This window comes from Arachis duranensis, chromosome 1 (genome assembly GCF_000817695.3).
Source record: "Arachis duranensis cultivar V14167 chromosome 1, aradu.V14167.gnm2.J7QH, whole genome shotgun sequence".
In the NCBI taxonomy this organism is placed as follows: Eukaryota; Viridiplantae; Streptophyta; class Magnoliopsida; order Fabales; family Fabaceae; genus Arachis; species Arachis duranensis.
The window spans coordinates 9376050-9394122 of record NC_029772.3 but is presented as its reverse complement, the minus strand read 5'-3'; the positions used below and the strand labels follow the sequence as shown (position 1 = coordinate 9394122).

The following is an 18073-nucleotide window of genomic DNA, read 5'->3' as shown; positions in this document are numbered from 1 at the left end:
TCGTCCGCTTAAACAAGTGTCAGGAGTTCGAATCGCGCCTTGTGCATGCAGCAACCCATTAACCAGCGGCATACCCTTAAATAGAGCTCATATCCGCGACAGATTAGTCCCTGACCTATCGGGTACCCAAAAAAAAAAAAGAATATTGTCCACAAATTAAAAGTTGTATGTTTCAAGAAACTCTTTTAATCTGTAGTATTTGGCATAACTCTAGAAAATGGATAAGTAAGCAGATTTGATTACAAATGTATAAGAATAACGCTGGAAAGTTTATCCTTAAAATGAATTGGTAACACAATCATGGGAAAATGGAAACTGGAAATCAGGACCCCTTATCCCAGTCACTAGTTATGCATCTAAGTTTAGAGCTGAGAATAAATGTAGATTGAAGGAGCAAACAAATTAAGAACAAAAAGGGAAAGACATTTTTCATTATATACATAAGCTTCATTTCAAGATTTTAATCCTACATATTATTTATCAGACAACACAAAGTGATTGGAGAAAAGAAGAAATGAAATCATAAGATCAAACTACAAGCAATTCTACTTGGCCTACCACTTGGCTGATACCAAGCATATTTACATCAGTTCTTCATCCTACCCTCACTCCCAAACACTAAAAACACTCATCCTCTTCATCCATATATATCATCAAACCATAACACTATCCTAGCAAACCCTTCATTCCCGGAAAACCTATAAAAGCCTTATTCTTCATTCTATAGTCACTCTCTATCAGAACAAAGTATATAAGCTCAACTTCAAAACTGGCACGACGTACCAAGCCTCTGCCTCTGTCTTTGACCTAAGGTTATGGATTTCCTCCTCGCAAATGCCGGATACAGCAGATCTACAAACTTCTCCAGAAACATAGTCCATTCATCCTCAGTCATATCAACCAACTTCACAAAGCTTATGCTTGCAGGAAGCTGCTCATTGGCACTCCTATGACCAGATGATGTATTTGCAAAATAGGCATCAGTATCGGATTTCCCTCCAAAGTATGTCTGATGTTTCTGGCTTGCCTCGCTTAGCATGGTGTTCTTCAGTGACACAGAAAGTTTTGAAACGGGTGGGATATTTCCATCATGGGTAGGATTGGCAGGACCTTCGGGATATTCGCCATCACTGCCCTCTTCTCCCTCTTCAATGCTCTCATCCAGTTTTGAGAGGGGGCTGCGAGCATACCCATTCCCAAAAATGGGTTTAGGTGATCTTGTTAAAGGATCATCCATGGCCATCTTTGGATTGAAATCAGACCCAGCTTCATCACAGTCTATATCAAACTGGAAGTAGTCTTCTCCCAAGTCAGTCCTCGGGGAGGGAGACAGTTCTTCCCTCTCCACCAGCATCTTCCTTGCCTCCAAACAAACAACCTCCAACTCACTGGGTTCCTCCTCACCACTGCGAAATTCCCTAGTCATCATCTCACCAATTTCAGCAAGACACAGACCAAAAGCAGCTGCTTCCTTGAGGAAAATGGTGCAGAGTACTAAGACCCGAAGACACGCCTCTCGGATCATGGGAAGTTCAGCACGTAACATGTCACAATCTTGAGCAGGATCCAGCTTCGCAATGTAAGATAGTTCGTCCTCAGAGAAAGGAATTGAAGCCTGAGGCCAATGAATCCATTCAAAATAAGGATCCTCCAAAGCTTCTGGTAGGCAAAGACCATGATCAATGGGAATTAAATCTACTTGATCAAAACTCCCAAGCTTTCTAACTAACAAATTGCCAGCATGCCTATCTGTGTTAAGAATCCTAATGTCTAATATCCCTATACGGTGCACAGCAGCGACTGGGAAGCTTGATGTCCCGTGGTCGCTTGCATCATAGTCATGAGGTATGAACTGCTGGAAAGAGGCAATCTTGCTAACCAGCTTTTTCCTTTGTGTGTTGTTCCCATTGACCCCATCATTGACGTTAAAAATTGAGTGAGTTATCTTCACCAAGGCAGTGGGAGGCACATTTGCAAAATGTTCATAGTCAAGAAGATAAGCAGCAACCTCCCTGAACCCTGTTTCCCCCACCCGAACCGAGCGCTTCAGACCTGGTTGTCCAAGAGCTTTACCAACAAAACCTTTCGGATTGTTTGGGGCAAAAGGCTCCTCATCAGTTGGTTTCACAATTGCTGCATTCTCACCACGGCTATTCAGGAAATAGTAAGCACCCCCAAGCCCACTATGAACAGGAATTGGATCTGCCCCCATCTTAATTGCCTTCACAATGTCTTTAACCATATCTTTCATCCTATTAAGGTGATTTGACTGCCCCAATATCTCAATAATCCCACTCTTGTCCCTTTGCTGCATATCACGTCCGGTAGGTGACAAGCACGGTGTGGATGAGCTCCTATGAATAAGATTCCTTGTGAGAAGAAGGGGTGAATCCTTCCGTACAGCACTAAGGTCGTTCTTCAAGACCAAATCCCCAAATGTTAGTGAGCTCTGTTCAGTAGGCACATTAAGGGCAACCTGCAGCCTCCTCTTCACAGTATGTGCATTGTCACCTCGATCCAATTCCATGCTCAAGACACACCCGGTATCGGTTTGCACAAAAACCCTTCTCCTCCCAGCAGGTTGCTTCTCTCCTTCAATGCTCTTGTTCCCCCCACGGTACTCCGTGCTTAAAGGGCTCCTCATCACTGCCACAGCCATCTGGGTTTGAATTGGGCTGTCCAATTTACTAGACATGAACCGTGGTTGACGGCTGAGATCAGACAGTTTTCACAGACGGCGACAGAGCTGGCGGCGATGGAAGAAAGCTTCTTCCCTCGCAGTAGTTGCCAAGAACTCCAAAGCCAACGGCGATTTTGAGGGACGGATCTCTTGTTCCCCAACAATCATTAATTGGAAGGGAATTTGATCCAAATATCAGCACAGATCCAGAGTTGAACAAAATGGAGATAGATTCTAGCTGGTTTTCTACATTGAAGCCATCATCATTATCCCCACATGGAAGAACAATAAATCTGCAGATAATAATACCAATATTTTCCATCATAATTCATAACAACATAATAAATATTACAAACAGAAAAATCAAACTTGGTTCATACATGAATGAGCTTATATTAATATCAAAGGCTTCTTGATTGCTTATTTCTATTGCCACACACGGTTCTCCTATATGGGAACTATTCACAAAATCCTAATTCCCAACATAGAAACACAGATCCAGACTCGGCAAATTCATGCTTCCTAAAATTCATTTTCATCATCACAAGTTAAAAAATTAAGCATTTCATGCACAAATTTTTTGCTTTTTTTTTTCTCTTTTGTCAAGCTCCCGAGCATTAAAATTTAATAAATTATTTTTAAAAATGAATAAATTAAAACAAACCTGAAAAAACCGATAAGCATTTGAATGATATATTAAAGAAAAAAAGGAAAAGATGCAAGATTTATCAAACACTCAAAAGAACAAACACAAAATTGACGCTAAATAAAAGAAGGCTTCCAAAATCGAAACCATAAAATTGAGCTGAGAAAAAAAAAGGATCGAAGAAATCGAAAGGGAAAAAAAAGAACTGCGAAGAAATTATTATTATTTACCACATGATGATGATTATTGTTGTTGCCATTTGGGGATCGAATCGGAAGAAGAAGAAGAAGAAGAAGAAGAAGGAGAAGGAGAAGAAGAAGAAGAAGTGCGAGTTGTGTGTGTATTAGGGGGAAAGGACTCGTTCCGAGTTAACTCGGAGGAGAAGGAAGGGTTTGATTAAAATTCACAACATGAATTCAGAAAAAGAAGAAAACCCTTTCTCTCTCTTTTTATATTTACGTGTGAGTAATGGTTTTATTCTTCTTTTTCTATTCATTGATTTTTGGTTCCTCGTTGCTCAGAACGTTCTTTAACTCAAACGGGTTCATGAATCATTGACTCGTGGTCGAAAACTAACCACGGTTAAAACTAACCCTCATTCTCTCTCTCTTACTCATTCTTTTTTCTGTGATGAAAGACACGCACTGTTTATGTTTTCTTCTGACATATTGGATTCGGACACGTGTGCTGTAAATATTTAATGGGGGTCTTAATTATTGAATATGAATTCTTGTCTTAAATTAAGTAAGCTTAACAGGTTAAGAAGTAAAAAGCCAAAAACATATTTTAATTGTGGATTGTGAAATTTTATATTAGTAAAAGAATTACTAATTTATAAACAATCTTCACATTTATTGATATGTAATTAAATCTTCTCTTACATCCCCTAATTTAAAAACAGTCTTCATATTTAATGATACGTAATTAAATATTTATAGTGATAATTTAAAATATAAATAGTAGATTTTTATAGAAAAAATATTTTTTTGTATATTTATACTATTAACAAATGGCAAGCTAATTGACATAGTTTTAAAATTTTACTTTGTTAAGAAAAGGCACTACTTTTATATTTTTTTATTTTCAAATTCCAATCTTAAATAAGAATCTGTTACATTCCTCAACTCTTTCTTTCCTTGACCTAGATTTATTAAGTTAAGAAAAAAGAAAAAAAAATAAGTACACTCTTTTTTACTTGCATGGTTTCTCTCTCTACGATCAAACGTGAGAAGAATAGTCTAGAATATGAGATCAGATACCGTTGATCCTGAAGGAAGGAGAGATCAGAACCGTCTAACATGATGACGTGGCGAAAACGGATTGGACAGTGACGTGTCATTGTGTCACGGTCAAAGGGAGCAATGTCAGCGAATGAATGGGGCGCTTTATCGCAATTATTGGGGCCCATTCCCGTAGAGTGATCATCGTTGAGTAATCCTGTGAGCGCGCACAGCTTAATGGCCAATGGATTCGCGCCATGTGAAATTCCTATAGTACCCTGACAACCTTGGAATTTCCTCCAAATCACTGAATTTGGGGTAATTTATTTAGAATTTTTGCTAACTTATGTCTTAAAAAGGCATAAGTATATTATAAAAGAAAATTTTATAAAAAATTTATAAAATTATTATTTTTATGTATTGAATGTATTAAATACATTAAAAATATTTAAAAATTTTATTATTATATTTTTAAAATGTGCTTTTAGAACATAAATTAGTTAAATCTATTTATTTATTTATAGTGGTTTTTCAACTATTATTTTGGCAATTTAGATCTCAAAATGTAACAAAACAAATCAGTAAGTTTATAAATTAGTAGTTAACAGACCGATTTAATTTAATCACTAATGAAAGAGTATTTTGTTAATACATATGGAATCAATTAATAGTAAAAGAATTAGTTGTTGAAATATTACAAGTTTAAAAAATATTATTAAGAACCAATCAAGTTGTTATAATAGAAATATCGCTATCATTCATTTATTTTAGTTATTTAATTTTTAGATAGACTACTTAGATAATACTCAAAAATTTATACTATTAACAAAAAAATAATCTCAAAAAATACAAACAGTTCCTGCAAAATTTAAAAAATGACAATATCAGCACATAATCATTGTTTACCGCATGTTCCTTGATTTATAGGAGTGGTACAATTTCTGTCATAACTGTACAACAGGTAGAACAGAAGTGTAATAATAACAGGACAATCTAATTTAATATCGGAATTTAGTTAGTATATCTGTCACATTTATTTTTTGATCTGCACCGTTATATAAATACAAAAATGTCACTCATACACAAAGATTAAAATGAATAAAGATAATTTTCAACAATTAAACTATTGATAATCCAAAAAACCCAGATGAGTTGGTCAAGTATCTGATCTTTGAGAAAGCCTAATGCATTGGTAGTATTAAATTGACCTCTGTTTTTCTTATCGGTCTTTTAGTTAACCCTTTTTTGGGCTGTAAATTAAACTCTCTTTTAGAGTCAAAGTAGTAACCCAGTCTTCATGAAAGAGAATCCATGACCCAAGAAAGCAGAACATGGTAGGCCCATTTGTGACCATGAGGGCTCAAAAAAAAATTCTAATTAAATGTCAAATGCTTCCAATTTGGGGCACAAAGTATGGTTGATACTTCATTTGGTATCACCAAACCCCCTCTACATTAGAAAGATGAAAATCTATATACTCAGCACAAATGAATTTTCTTAATGTTGATATTGAATTCTAATGAACTAGAATTAGAGGTCAAGTTTTCAAAAAGCACTTATAAAACTAAACCTCTTGAGTGCAAGAGAGTGTTTTGGCTTTCTCAACAGCTTCAACATAATAATACAGTCTCCAAAGTGTAGCATTATCCTGCAGAATATGTAACATAACATAATAAGCAACTTATAATGTAAATCATGATCATAATCCATAACCCAAATTACACTAAGTCACTAAGCAATATAACAATGGAACCAAGAAATATATCATCATATCATAATCCCAATTGTAGTACCTCTTTTTCCAGATCAACAAAGATTTTATCACAATTTGGTTGTTCTGTAGGCCTACTTCGACAAATTATCTCAGCGATTCGGTCAAGATTTTTTGCTGGTAGTTTCTGAATCATTCTCTGAAGCTGTTGCCTCTCACCAAGGGTCATGGGCCTGTAAGTTTTAGAATTATGCAGATTTTTTTTTTCATATTGGAGGGGGAAGGGGGGACTATAGTTCATAACCACCACAAAGGACAAATAAGTTTGATATTATAGCAGTTACAAAATAGGCTAGAAGCTCTGTTTAGGTGAAGAATCAAAGGTGGAAAGAGGATTCCTCACTACTGTTCTCATTCAAGGCCATGCATGAGACTTTAATCTCAAGTTCCAGAGTAAAGTATGTTCACCATTTATCAAAATCCAATGCCAATTTACATTTGGGATTGATAAGGTGGTGAAAGGTGGACACTTAGATTTCAAGCCAACAATGCATTCGTGAAAGAAACAGCAGAAAAGTTCACCACTGATATATTTATCTCACTTGTTATATTAAGATTGATTGCAATATTATGCCAATGTCAACTTATCAGGACACATAATAAAGCATGCAAGAATCAGCATTCTTCACATATTGACAGAGTATCACAGCATACCTGCACTTTGACGTTACAGCATCAAGTAGTACCTCCAGTTGTTTTTCCATGTATTCCAACTAAAAGTCAACAATAAACACCAATTAGATACATGCATTACATGCATGCACTATATATAATACAAACATCAAATGACAAATGCAATGATTTTGACACAGAAATCTAAAAGCTAAAAGAAGACGATCAATATTAGACACAGAATTTTCAAGAATTACTGTTCCATTCAGTTCATTTGCACAGTTCTTCACCATCTCCTGAACCTCCACACTGTCATTCTCTAATAGAAACTGGAGATCATCATTCACCTAAGTGTTAAAAGGGATGAAGTAAAAAATTAGTTTCTAGCAATACTTGAGCACATTAGTACACTAAATTACAGACACATGTTAATTAGAATCTTAATGAAAATGATACCTCTTACCTCTGTACTGCATGTGGGATTGACATCACTAAATTGTTCATGGAGGCTAGCTGAAGAGGGCGGTGATAAGATCTTTGACTTTTTACAAGGAATATGCTGAGCATTGTTTGATGCAACAGCTGTATGATCCAGCGTCTGTTTTTTACTTCTTTGTTTAGATTGCAATTGATGTATAGCAAAAACAGGGTCTACCACCTGCGTTTTCGGTTGACAATCAGTAACATACCCAAACTCCTTAAACAATCAAGACAGCAACTCAGCAGGTATGCAATGTATCGATTGAAGCAGCTTCAAAACATGCATCAATATTGTTTTTGTATCAATATTCAATGTTGTTGGTCAATATCTAAATTTCTATATGAAAAATTGTAGAGCTTATGCGATGAACATTCTTGGTAATATCATATCATCAATGGGCCTTATTTAGTTATTTTAATTACAACCAGAACAGATTCAAGCTGCATGATATACCTCATCAACTTCGGACGAAAGAGTAGTGACACTCTGTCTGAGCAGTGATCGTAATCTGTCCTTTTTCAGGTCTGAAAGCCCAGCTCCAATGCCATCACTGAACAATTCCCCGGAACAATTGCCATTGGTACCAACTGCATTGTTCTCTCCTTCTCCACACTTATTTTGAGGCACCTCGGACGCATCGGTAGCAACAGACAAAGCATCCTCATCTTGTGACAACAGATTAACAACTTCAGAAGAATAATAACCAAAGTAATCAGGTCCTACTCTTTCATGGCCACCCAAACTTTTCGACGCTTCCGACATGGCTAAAATAATGAATCACAGAAACTGATAACTGCAATTAGCCACCACAAGACACAAGACTAGTTAAATTAACAGAAATGATGAGTAACTAATGAACCTTGAGGAAACCTCTCCACAAAATAATTTAAAAGCTAAAATTAGACAGAGAAAAGAGTGGTTTACGTAATCAATTTGTTACAAAAAATTGATCATACTCTGGCACAAGTTTCTTCAAGTGTGAGCATTCTCATCAAACACAATATTCTTGAAAGATCCATAAACTCGTCGCAGCTCATTGAGAAAAAGCTTTTGTTCTTATTGTTAAGCATGTCCAATCACGCAAACTTCGATCTGCATCAAGCACAATCAATCTAGCTTATGTTAGTATAATCAAACAACTCAAGAAACGCTATCAAAATGAAACCCTAAATTTTCAAATTGACAAATGGTTACATGTGTACGGACTGATTTGAGAAACATTTTTCCGCCGCCGTTCCTGTTGGCTGTTGTCACTTTCGCCGCCGTCGCCACCACCGCCAAGTCCTGATGTTGCTTTTGGTGCGAAGAGAAAGAAGAAAGAAGAAACAAGAAAGAGAGTTTTCTCTTTTCTTTTTTTTCCCTAAAGGCGGTTTCAAAATTTAATTTTATCGTTTTTTTATGAGAGAATATTTGATTGGGCTGGGCCGTTGACCTAATCTCTATTTTTAAAATTTTTGAACTAAAGAGATTACAAGTGTATGACAAAAAAAAAGGATTACAGGTGGCTTCTAATTTTTGGTACGAAATAAAATATTAAGAATAAGACACAAAAAAAATAGAGATATAAAAATTAGTATTTTATATTTATTTGATAATAAATTAGAATAAATTATGAAAGTTTAATTTACTTTTTTTTCATAGAAAAAATTTGAAGAGAAAAATATAATAATAAAAAACATAATTATAAAAAATTAATGAGAATAACAATAAAAAAAATAATTGTGTCTCTTGTTAATGTCTCTATGTCTTTTTTAATAAGAAGTAGCTTCCTATTAGAAAGAACCTTCTTATTAAAAAAATATAAAATATACTATTTTAATGTCTTTGAACATAATAATATAATTTTGTATCTCTATCTGAATATGTAAACAAATGCTGGCATAAGGCCTTTTTATAACTCCCCACATGGTTTTGCAAAAAGTTATTTTTTCAGTGTATAGTGGTCAAGACGCTTTTTAATTTTCATATGGAGGGGGATAGAGTAGGATGTGAATATGGAGTGCATGCGTGCTTTACCAGGGTGTGGTGTCAGGGGAGAAGAAATCAGATGGTGCGAGTTGAAGCTGTCCAATCGGACGGTCCGATTTAAGGGTGACCTCACGGACGGTCCGAGTTGTGCCATTTTCACCACGTGTCACACATGACAAGCTCCCCATAACGGTGCCCCTTAAACCCAACATACTCCCTTCCTGCACCCATTCCCTCCTTCCGAAATCAGTTTCTCCTTCAATCCATCAGCAGCCATTCTCTCTTCTTCTTCTTCTTCATCGTTTAGCAACTTCTTTTTCTAGGTGCATGAAAAAAATTACAATGCCAAAGAAATACAAATATAAAGATGTTGATTGTCCTGAACTTCATATTGTAAATTATTTCTGCCATTCTGATTATGTAAGTTTATTTTTTAAATTTTTTATATTTCAGAATTATAATTATTATTGTTAGAAATTTAATTTTTATTATTGTTGTTAGAAATTGAATTTAGGCATATATATGTGACAGAAATATTATTATTATTATTAAAAATTTAAGAATATATGTTTAAATAATAGTTAGAAATATATATGTTTAGATGTAGTTAGTTAGAGAATATTTTAAAAAAATTTTGTAATAATTTTAAAAATTATAATTGAAGGTTGTGGTAGGCTTAGAAAAGGAGGGTTGAATCTATGCCTTTCTTTTTAAGTTGCTGTTATGACCTTTTAAATCAAACTTTCAATTCTGATTCTGTTTGTACTCAGTAGCGGAAATTTATGAGACAATTTATTTTTGTCTCATGAATATCAGAAAATAGAACATAGCAGAGAAGAGAAAAGCTAACACCAGCATATATCCTGGTTCGGTTGCCTTGTGCTATGCAACCTACGTCCAGTCTCCTCCACAACAATGGAAGAATTTCCACTATAGTTAAAGGTATTACATACACTAATTTCACACTCAAGTTCTAACCTAACTTGACATTGGCTATGCTAACACCTAACTAGTCACTCTTAGTGCTAACCCAACTAAGAAAGGGATACCTAACAGGTACAAGATACAAGACACTTAACCAACCTAAAGAAATCAGAAAGTAACTCTAGGCTTTTCTCTCAAGTGTATCACTCAGCCTTTTTCCACTCATGGCTTTTACTTGAGCTTTCTCACAATGTCTTTTCTCACAAAAAATTACAGAAAGATAAACATAGAAAAGTACATTACAATCTGTAAAACATGAGGGAGATTGACTTCATCAACATCCTTTGTGCTATGCGAAAACCAGATCATCAAACCTCTGATTCAGTTCTTCATACTGGCGGAATGCACCTTTGATTAGGATACACTGTCCAGTTAGTTGAACCTTTTCAAAGAATACTTCTCAGAAACAAAACCTCAATACTCTGGTTATCTCTCCTTAGTTTCTGAATAAGCAGCAAACCTCTTTTATCTCCTTGCATGTTGCTGGGTTCTTCTTCCAAGGTCAATACCTTGAGTCTTGAGCTTCACCAACCCACAGTCTCACTTTTTTCCATTAATCCTCATAATGGAAACTTTGCTTCTGACCTTCCTTGGTTGACCGAAAGCCACTTTAACAGCAAAAAAGATTTCTTCAATGGTAAACCTAGATCTTGACCATTGAAACACAACTTGGTCCCCAAGACGTATTCTCAACCGTTGATGCACAGTAGTGAGGAACAGAAATTCTCTTTTCCATATAACCCGAAATGGAGTGGCAGAGAGTTGAAGATGAAGAGAAGAAAGTGTGTTGCATGTAAAAGGAAATGGGTTATCTTTAACCTAAACTTGATTTGGTTTGAAATGGGTGATTAGACTTCTGAGTTTCAAGCTTGGACTTTCTCTTTCTTACTTCTTTGATGATCACCTTAAGGAAGAAGCTTTCTCTTTCTCTTTCTTACTTTTCTAAGTTTGTGATTTGACATGATTAGAGAAGAGAAGAACGTTGAGTTGGTGAATGCCAGTGAGAGGGATTTGAAATCAATTCGGGCTTGGATCGGGTTCTACTCAAATTCAGCCCATTAGTTATCTTGCTTTGATTTCTTTGGGCTTTCCTTGTTTTATAGCCCGCCAACCTTGTTTCTTGATTTCAATCAGTTTGGGCTGCTTGCTTTTATATTAGGTTGTTGCAATATTGAGTTTTGGCCTGCAACACTAAATAATTAGTAATATGCACTTATAATTAATCAACACTAATTATTTATTTTGCTCAAAAATAATATTTGTCATCACTAATTAAATTTATTAATTTCTTAACTCAATAATAATTAATTAATTAAAATTTATAATTAATTTTAACATTATAATAATTTTTTGTAACAATAAATAAACTAAATTGGTGTATACTTTTTGTAATAATATTGGAAATTTTGATTAATAATTAGATTTTGTAAAATATAATATATTTATTTTTCGGTAATAATTATTTGTTTATTGTTAGTTTTTTAACTGACATAAATATATTATTGTAGTTGAGGTTTTAATAATTAAGTAGGACATTATTAGTTAAATAAGAATTGGATTTATCTATTAGTTATTATTGTTAATAGTAAGTTAGAAATTGTATTAGTGATATAGGAATTATTTTTCAGTAAATTATATATGACTAAATAAATAAAGAGAAAAGGATAAATAGGTCCTGACCTTTTGTTTCACGGACATTTTCGTCTCTGACCATTTGAAATTATTTTTAAATCCCTGACTTTCACAAAACTTGGACGGATGAGTCCCTCCGTTCAAATGCCTCCGTCAGACCCGACGAAAAAGTCTGATGTGGCTCCCGTTCTGATGACCTGACGTGACGGATTGACACATAAACTGATGACTGGAAGGATACTTTCGAAAATCGGATAAATAAGTCACTAAACCTAAAAACTGCATTGTTTTGCATTTGGCCCTCCCTAAACTTTCGCGTCACGGCTTTCATTCCTGCCCCCAAACACTCCTCCTCCTCCTTTAAGCCTTTTCCATCCCTATCATTCTGCCCAAACCACATAGACACTCACACATGAATTCAATTCACAATACTTTCACTACAATTAATTCAAACTACATAAACAAATTGCAACTAGAAAGTATAACATGAACTATATGCAAATCCATTTTCATTATTTCAACTGAAACAGAGATAAAAAATACTAGCATTGAACATGTTTTTTTCATTTAATTCTCTCTTATTAATTCGAAACACAGTAAATTAGTTGTAATAATTGGATAAACAGAGGCAATAATGAAAATTACCACGACATTAGGTGCAACATTGCTGATGGAAATACCCTTAGGGGATTCCTCCTCTGATTCACGCCTCTTTCTACTACCACCACTACTGCCACCGCTGGCCGCCTTCTATTCTGAAGCAACCAGTCCAGGTTCCCGGTTGGGACTGGCAATGAAATTTCCAAACTGTCCCAAGCCAAACTGCAGCCTCCTGAGTCCCAAGACACCGCCTCCAGCAGCGTTGACGGCCTGCGGGAACAGCCAGATCTCCGCCAAGCTAAATGGCACCGTATTGCCTCCCCCATTCCCAAACGAGCCCTTGTTCATCATCGCACCCGGATCCATTCCAAAACCAATCGGGTCACTCGAATCCAAACCAGAAATCAGCTCAACACCACCATTCTATCTGCATCAATTTAAGATAGGGATCCTCACCACTAACCTCCACAAAGAAAAGTAATTAGTTTAAGGATTAGGGCCAAACGCAAAACAAAGTAGGCTTTAGTTTCAGGGACTTATTTGTCCAATTTTTGAAAGTACCCTTCCAGTCATTAATCCATGTGTCAATCTGTCACGCCAGGTCATTAGAACGGGAGCCATGTCAAACTTTTTCGTTGAGTCTGACGGAGGCATTTGGACGGAGGGACTCATTCGTCTAAGTTTTGTGAAAGTCAGGGATTTAAAAGTATTTTCAAATGGTTAGGGACAAAAATGTCTGCGGGACAAAAGGTCAGGGATCTATTTGTCCTTTTCTCATAAATAAATAATTATGTAAGAAACAATTCAATGTTTACTTTAGGAAACAGTATGGCTAAAATAATTAATATGCATAATAATATCGTAATTTTTAAAAATTAAAAAGCATTCGCAATAATTTGTAGGATTATTAATTAAATTTAGAAGTTAAATTATTATTACTCGGGAGTTTAGTAAATTGGATTTAGTAAAATTATTTATTTTAATTGGTTTTTATTTATGATAGCTGTGTAAATTTAATTAATATGTCTTGTGTAGTGAACTGTGTACTAAATTGGATGTAATAAAATTATTTGTTTTAGTTGTCTTTATTGATACATGGTAGTTACTAAATTAGCTAATTAATAGAAAATTTTGCATTAGTTTAATAAATTAGTTACTCTAATTAGAAAAATATTAATTTTAGTAGTAAATTAGTAATTATTAATGATTTGACTAATAGTTTGTTATGTGTTTGTAGAGTTCACAGATTTTGATATGTAATCACTCATTACCTCCGGATCGATACCATGAAAATGCAGAAAAACATTTATAATTTACTAGTTTTTATCATGTTTCTCATATTGGAATAGTTCAATATCAGTAAGCACTGGTAAATACTCTAGTTGAAAGGTGGCATCCAGACACACACACCTTTCACCTTCCGGTTGGTGAGTGTGCTGTGACACTGGAAGATGTGACTGTAATTCTTGATCTTCCGACGAACGGTCTTCCAGTCACAGGAATGATTAAGAGCAATTTTGAAACCTTAGAAGTTGAGTGTTTGTACTAATTTGGGATTGCAACGAGAAAGTCAAACTACAGAGGAAGCTGCATAAAATTGACGTGGCTTCGAGATTTAAAAGAACGTTTACAGTTGATTGACGAAAACAGTATTCTGAGGTACGTGAAGTGCCACATTATGTTGTTATTTGGTACGATCTTATTTGGAGACAAGTCTGGAGCATCTGTGCACTGAAAGTTTCTGTCTTTTTTTCGTGATTCTTTGGCAGTATCAGACAGTATGGCTGGGGATCGGCATGCCTAGAACACCTATACAGGGCGCCATGCATGACATCTTGTTTTGACTGTAAGAAAATCGATGGCCCGCTAACACTTCTGCTAACTTGGGCTTAGATCCGTCTACCGTATTTTGCGCTGATTCCTAGGGAACTCCGCAGTTTTTTCGCTTACAAACAAGTAACATTATCTACTTACATCGTATCTTCATATTTATGTTTTAGTTGTGTTAATGAAATAAATCATATTTGGTGGCGTAACTAGAACCATGGAGACCGACGTTATAGATTTCTTACTCTTGCTCACTTTACGAAGTCATTGGATGAGATTCAAGAAGGCTAGATGTGTTTTCATTAAAGAAGTATTTGTTTTGGGTTTAGTCTTACTGTTATTGCTTTTGCAATTGTGTTCGAATCCAGCTTCAAATGATTTTGAGAAATGGTGGCTCTGGTACAAGTGTGACTACCATTATATCTCATTATAACACAACAGTACTTTCTGTTGATCATGCTAACCCTGATAATCCAATCACACTCTGACCCATACTGTGTAAATTTGGCATACAATGTCAACGACTCCGACTCATACACCTGGTAGTCTACACATCTTCGGATGGTATAATCTTTCATCGCCATAGTAACAACTTTTCTGGAACTAAATTCCATTTCCACGGCAAATTCACCATCTGCGACAATAGAAATTTCTGCCACGACGACAGCCATACGATAAATATTTAATACACAAGTATTTAATAACCGAAATTAAAAGTAAATCAACACTCACTGCATTAATACTAATATAAATAAACTTTACATCAGGTTATTAACTCAATCTTAAGAAAAAAAATAAAGACACAAATAAATATTGATTAATAAATACTAATTAATATTTAACTAAATCAATAACTCACTAAAAATATTATTATCTTAAATTTAACTAAATAAACGCATAAACAAATGCTAATTGAGTATATTTTCACATATCACTTAACTATTTGGTCCATTATTCAATATAAATTATTACAAAATTCTAATCTTTCGTATAAATACAGGCAATTACGTACACTACAATATTTTGGGTCTATGGCCACGGTTTTTTTGGTCACGGTAAAAAACTGTGACCATAGACCATCTATGGTCACGGTTTTTTAGGGTGACAAAAAAAAAAGCTATGGTCACGGTTTTTTTGGAAAGGGTGACCATAGAGTACCTATGGTCACGATTTTTTAAAAAATGGTGCCCTAAAAGGGTCTATGGTCACGGTTTTGAGGGGTGACCTAAAGGGGTCTATGGTCACGGTTTTTTACAGTGACCAAAAGGAGATTATGGTCACGGTTTTTCAAAAAAGGGTAACCTAAAAGGGTCTATGGTCACGGTTTTCGGGGGTGGCCTAAAGGGGTCTATGGTCACGGTTTTGGGGGGTGGCCTAAAAGGGTCTATGGTCACGGTTTTTGAGGTGACCTAAAGGGGTCTATGGTCACGGTTTTTTACAGTGACCAAAAAGGGGTTATGGTCACGGTTTTTAAAAAGGGGTGACCTAAAAGGGTCTATGGTCACGGTTTTGGGGGGTGACCTAAAGGGGTCTATGGTCACGGTTTTGAGGGTGGCCTAAAAGGGTCTATGGTCACGATTTTGGTGGGTGGCCTAAAAGTGTCTATGGTCACGGTTTTTGGGGGTGGCCTAAAAGAGTCTATGGTCACGGTTTTTCAAAAAGGGTGACCTAAAAGGGTCTATGGTCACGGTTTTGGGGGGTGACCTAAAGCGGTCTATGGTCACGATTTTAAGGGTGGCCTAAAAAGGTCTATGGTCACAGTTTTGGAGGGTGACCTAAAGGTGTCACTTTAAATATTAAAATTTTATATCTAATTTTATAAATATAAAATTAGGTTGAATACTATTAATAATTTTAAATTAAAAAATAATTTAAAACTTTTTAAAATGATTGTAGAATATTAAAATAAAAGATTCATCATATCGTAATTAATTTAAATTACTTGAGTGGTTAATTTTATTTGTTTATTTAAATGCGTATGATAAATTAATTCTTGGTATGTTAGATAAAATAAATTTGTAAAAAATAAAAATATAAGGCTCATTATATATAATATATCAATTTTATTATCTTAATTTAAAAAAATTAAAATAAACTCATTTTCTTAAGCTATGCTATAGTGGAAAACTGAAGGAAATAGAACCGCGTGAACTTAAGGAAATTGAAACAACCCCCCTTCTTTCTTTCCCCAATTCATAACCCTAGCCCCCATTGTCGCCGCCGTCCGAAGCTTGTTGGCGCCGCCGCCGTTCCAAGCTCTAAGGACATCGTCTTTATCTTCCTTGGCTTCTCCGTTCGTCGAAGGTTAGTGGCGTGGCGTCCGCTCTTGGGGTACTGCGCTCGTTAAGATCTCTCCTTACACCTTTTCCGTCGTCGCCATCGGCGTCTCCATCGGTGTCTCAGTTCTCATTGCTGCTTGGTACGCCGTTTTCCTTTTCCGTTTTAGATTTTGTTAATTTATTTTCCTGATAATCTTCTTTTTGGATTGCGAAGAGGGATTTACGTGCTGCAATCAAGGCTCCCCGAATCACTTCCACGAATCTCATTAGGTACGAGCCATATATGAAATAAAATTGTTGCTATTAGCCTTCTGTTGTGCTGATTTCACATGGTTCTTGGCACCTTGAGCTACTGATTTCATGAATCTCGGTGCATTTCAGTTCATTAATTAGTAATGGATTTGAAACTTAATTATAAAACTCGAATAATAATGTTAAGACATACTTGGCAAAGAATAATAATGTTAAGACCTACTTGGCAAAATTTGAAGATATAGGTAAAGGAATTGCGTTTCATGAGTAAATATTCTCTTGATAAGCAAGCTTTTGAGAGTTCCCATTTTGCCACTCCATACTTGGGTTTGCCAAAGCAGCAGGGTGGCTTTTAGACTTGTCAAATTTAGTAGCAAGTTCTTCACCAAGCCTTTAATTTGCCTATTCCTTTAACATTATTGTCCTTGTTCCAAATCCAAGTTGTAGATTTGTTTTTGATCCCTGGTCTGACGTACGCATTCAAATTCTTGCTTGCATTTAAACTCTTATACCAAGCCTTCTACCAATGTGTTCAATGTCTCAATCCTAGTTCAATTTATCTTATACCAATTTTTTTCTTTAACTATCTATGATTCTGAGTACCTTTTAACAGTCATATTCAAATTTTTTCAGGTCTTATTTTTCTATCCTCCATAAAAAAGTGGCCGCTTAAATGCCTGGATCTTCTCTCTTTTTGCTTCCCTGGAATATTGGAGGTTAGATGTATGGTTAATGAACTTTTATTTTTCCCATATTCAAATCAATAGCTAATGATATTCTTACTTGTATTTAAACTCTTGTCAATAGTAGTTTACATATGTATTTGTACAGTGAGCAGGAATAAAAAATTTATGTTCATACGATCATTTAGTTAAGTTTCAATATTTTTGGTTTCAATTATGGTCCATTGAGTGAACCCCTTCCATGAGTGACTTGAATGAAAAAAAAATACTTGTAAATTGACTTTAATATAAAAATACTAATTTTTGTGTTTGATTCTTAAGACTAAATGATACATTTCTAGCATAAAACCCATATCATAATTCCAACTAAATGATTTTTTATTTTTCAAAGGCTACAATTGAATTTGAATCCAGGTCACTAGACCCAAGTTCACTAGA

The 18073-nt window shown here is 35.2% G+C and overlaps 2 protein-coding genes and 1 long non-coding RNA gene across 6 annotated transcripts in view; 1 reads left to right on the top strand and 2 right to left on the bottom strand.

Annotated features, from left to right (window-relative positions):
- Positions 1–402: 402 nt before the first annotated feature.
- Positions 403–3804, bottom strand: LOC107477222 (phosphatidylinositol 4-kinase gamma 5). The gene is made up of 2 exons (XM_016097208.3): positions 3557–3804; positions 403–2973 (listed from the first exon to the last, which is right to left on the bottom strand). The coding sequence occupies exon 2, from the start codon at positions 2693–2695 to the stop codon at positions 764–766; it is 1932 nt and encodes a 643-aa protein (XP_015952694.1). The 5' UTR covers positions 2696–2973; positions 3557–3804; the 3' UTR covers positions 403–763.
- Positions 3805–5906: 2102 nt separating this feature from the next.
- LOC107477231 (uncharacterized) lies at positions 5907–8755 on the bottom strand. 3 transcript variants are annotated; one of them, XM_016097215.3, is made up of 8 exons: positions 8605–8755; positions 8335–8502; positions 7864–8203; positions 7393–7587; positions 7187–7276; positions 6972–7030; positions 6340–6490; positions 5907–6194 (listed from the first exon to the last, which is right to left on the bottom strand). In XM_016097215.3, exons 3-8 carry the CDS (start codon positions 8170–8172, stop codon positions 6111–6113), a joined length of 888 nt encoding a protein of 295 aa, XP_015952701.1. In that variant the 5' UTR covers positions 8173–8203; positions 8335–8502; positions 8605–8755; the 3' UTR covers positions 5907–6110. The 3 variants fall into 3 exon arrangements, with proteins under 3 accessions (XP_015952701.1, XP_015952708.1, XP_015952714.1); XM_016097222.3 differs by having other exon boundaries at positions 8367–8502; positions 8605–8753; XM_016097228.3 differs by having other exon boundaries at positions 8617–8753.
- A 7791-nt stretch (positions 8756–16546) lies between these two features.
- Positions 16547–18073, top strand: part of LOC127744956 (uncharacterized) — a 3257-nt gene continuing 1730 nt past the window's right edge. For both annotated transcript variants that reach the window (XR_008006193.1, XR_008006192.1), the window contains exons 1-3: positions 16547–16840; positions 16915–16970; positions 17586–17668. This is a non-coding gene — a long non-coding RNA (uncharacterized LOC127744956). The remainder of the gene's footprint in view (positions 16841–16914; positions 16971–17585; positions 17669–18073) is intronic.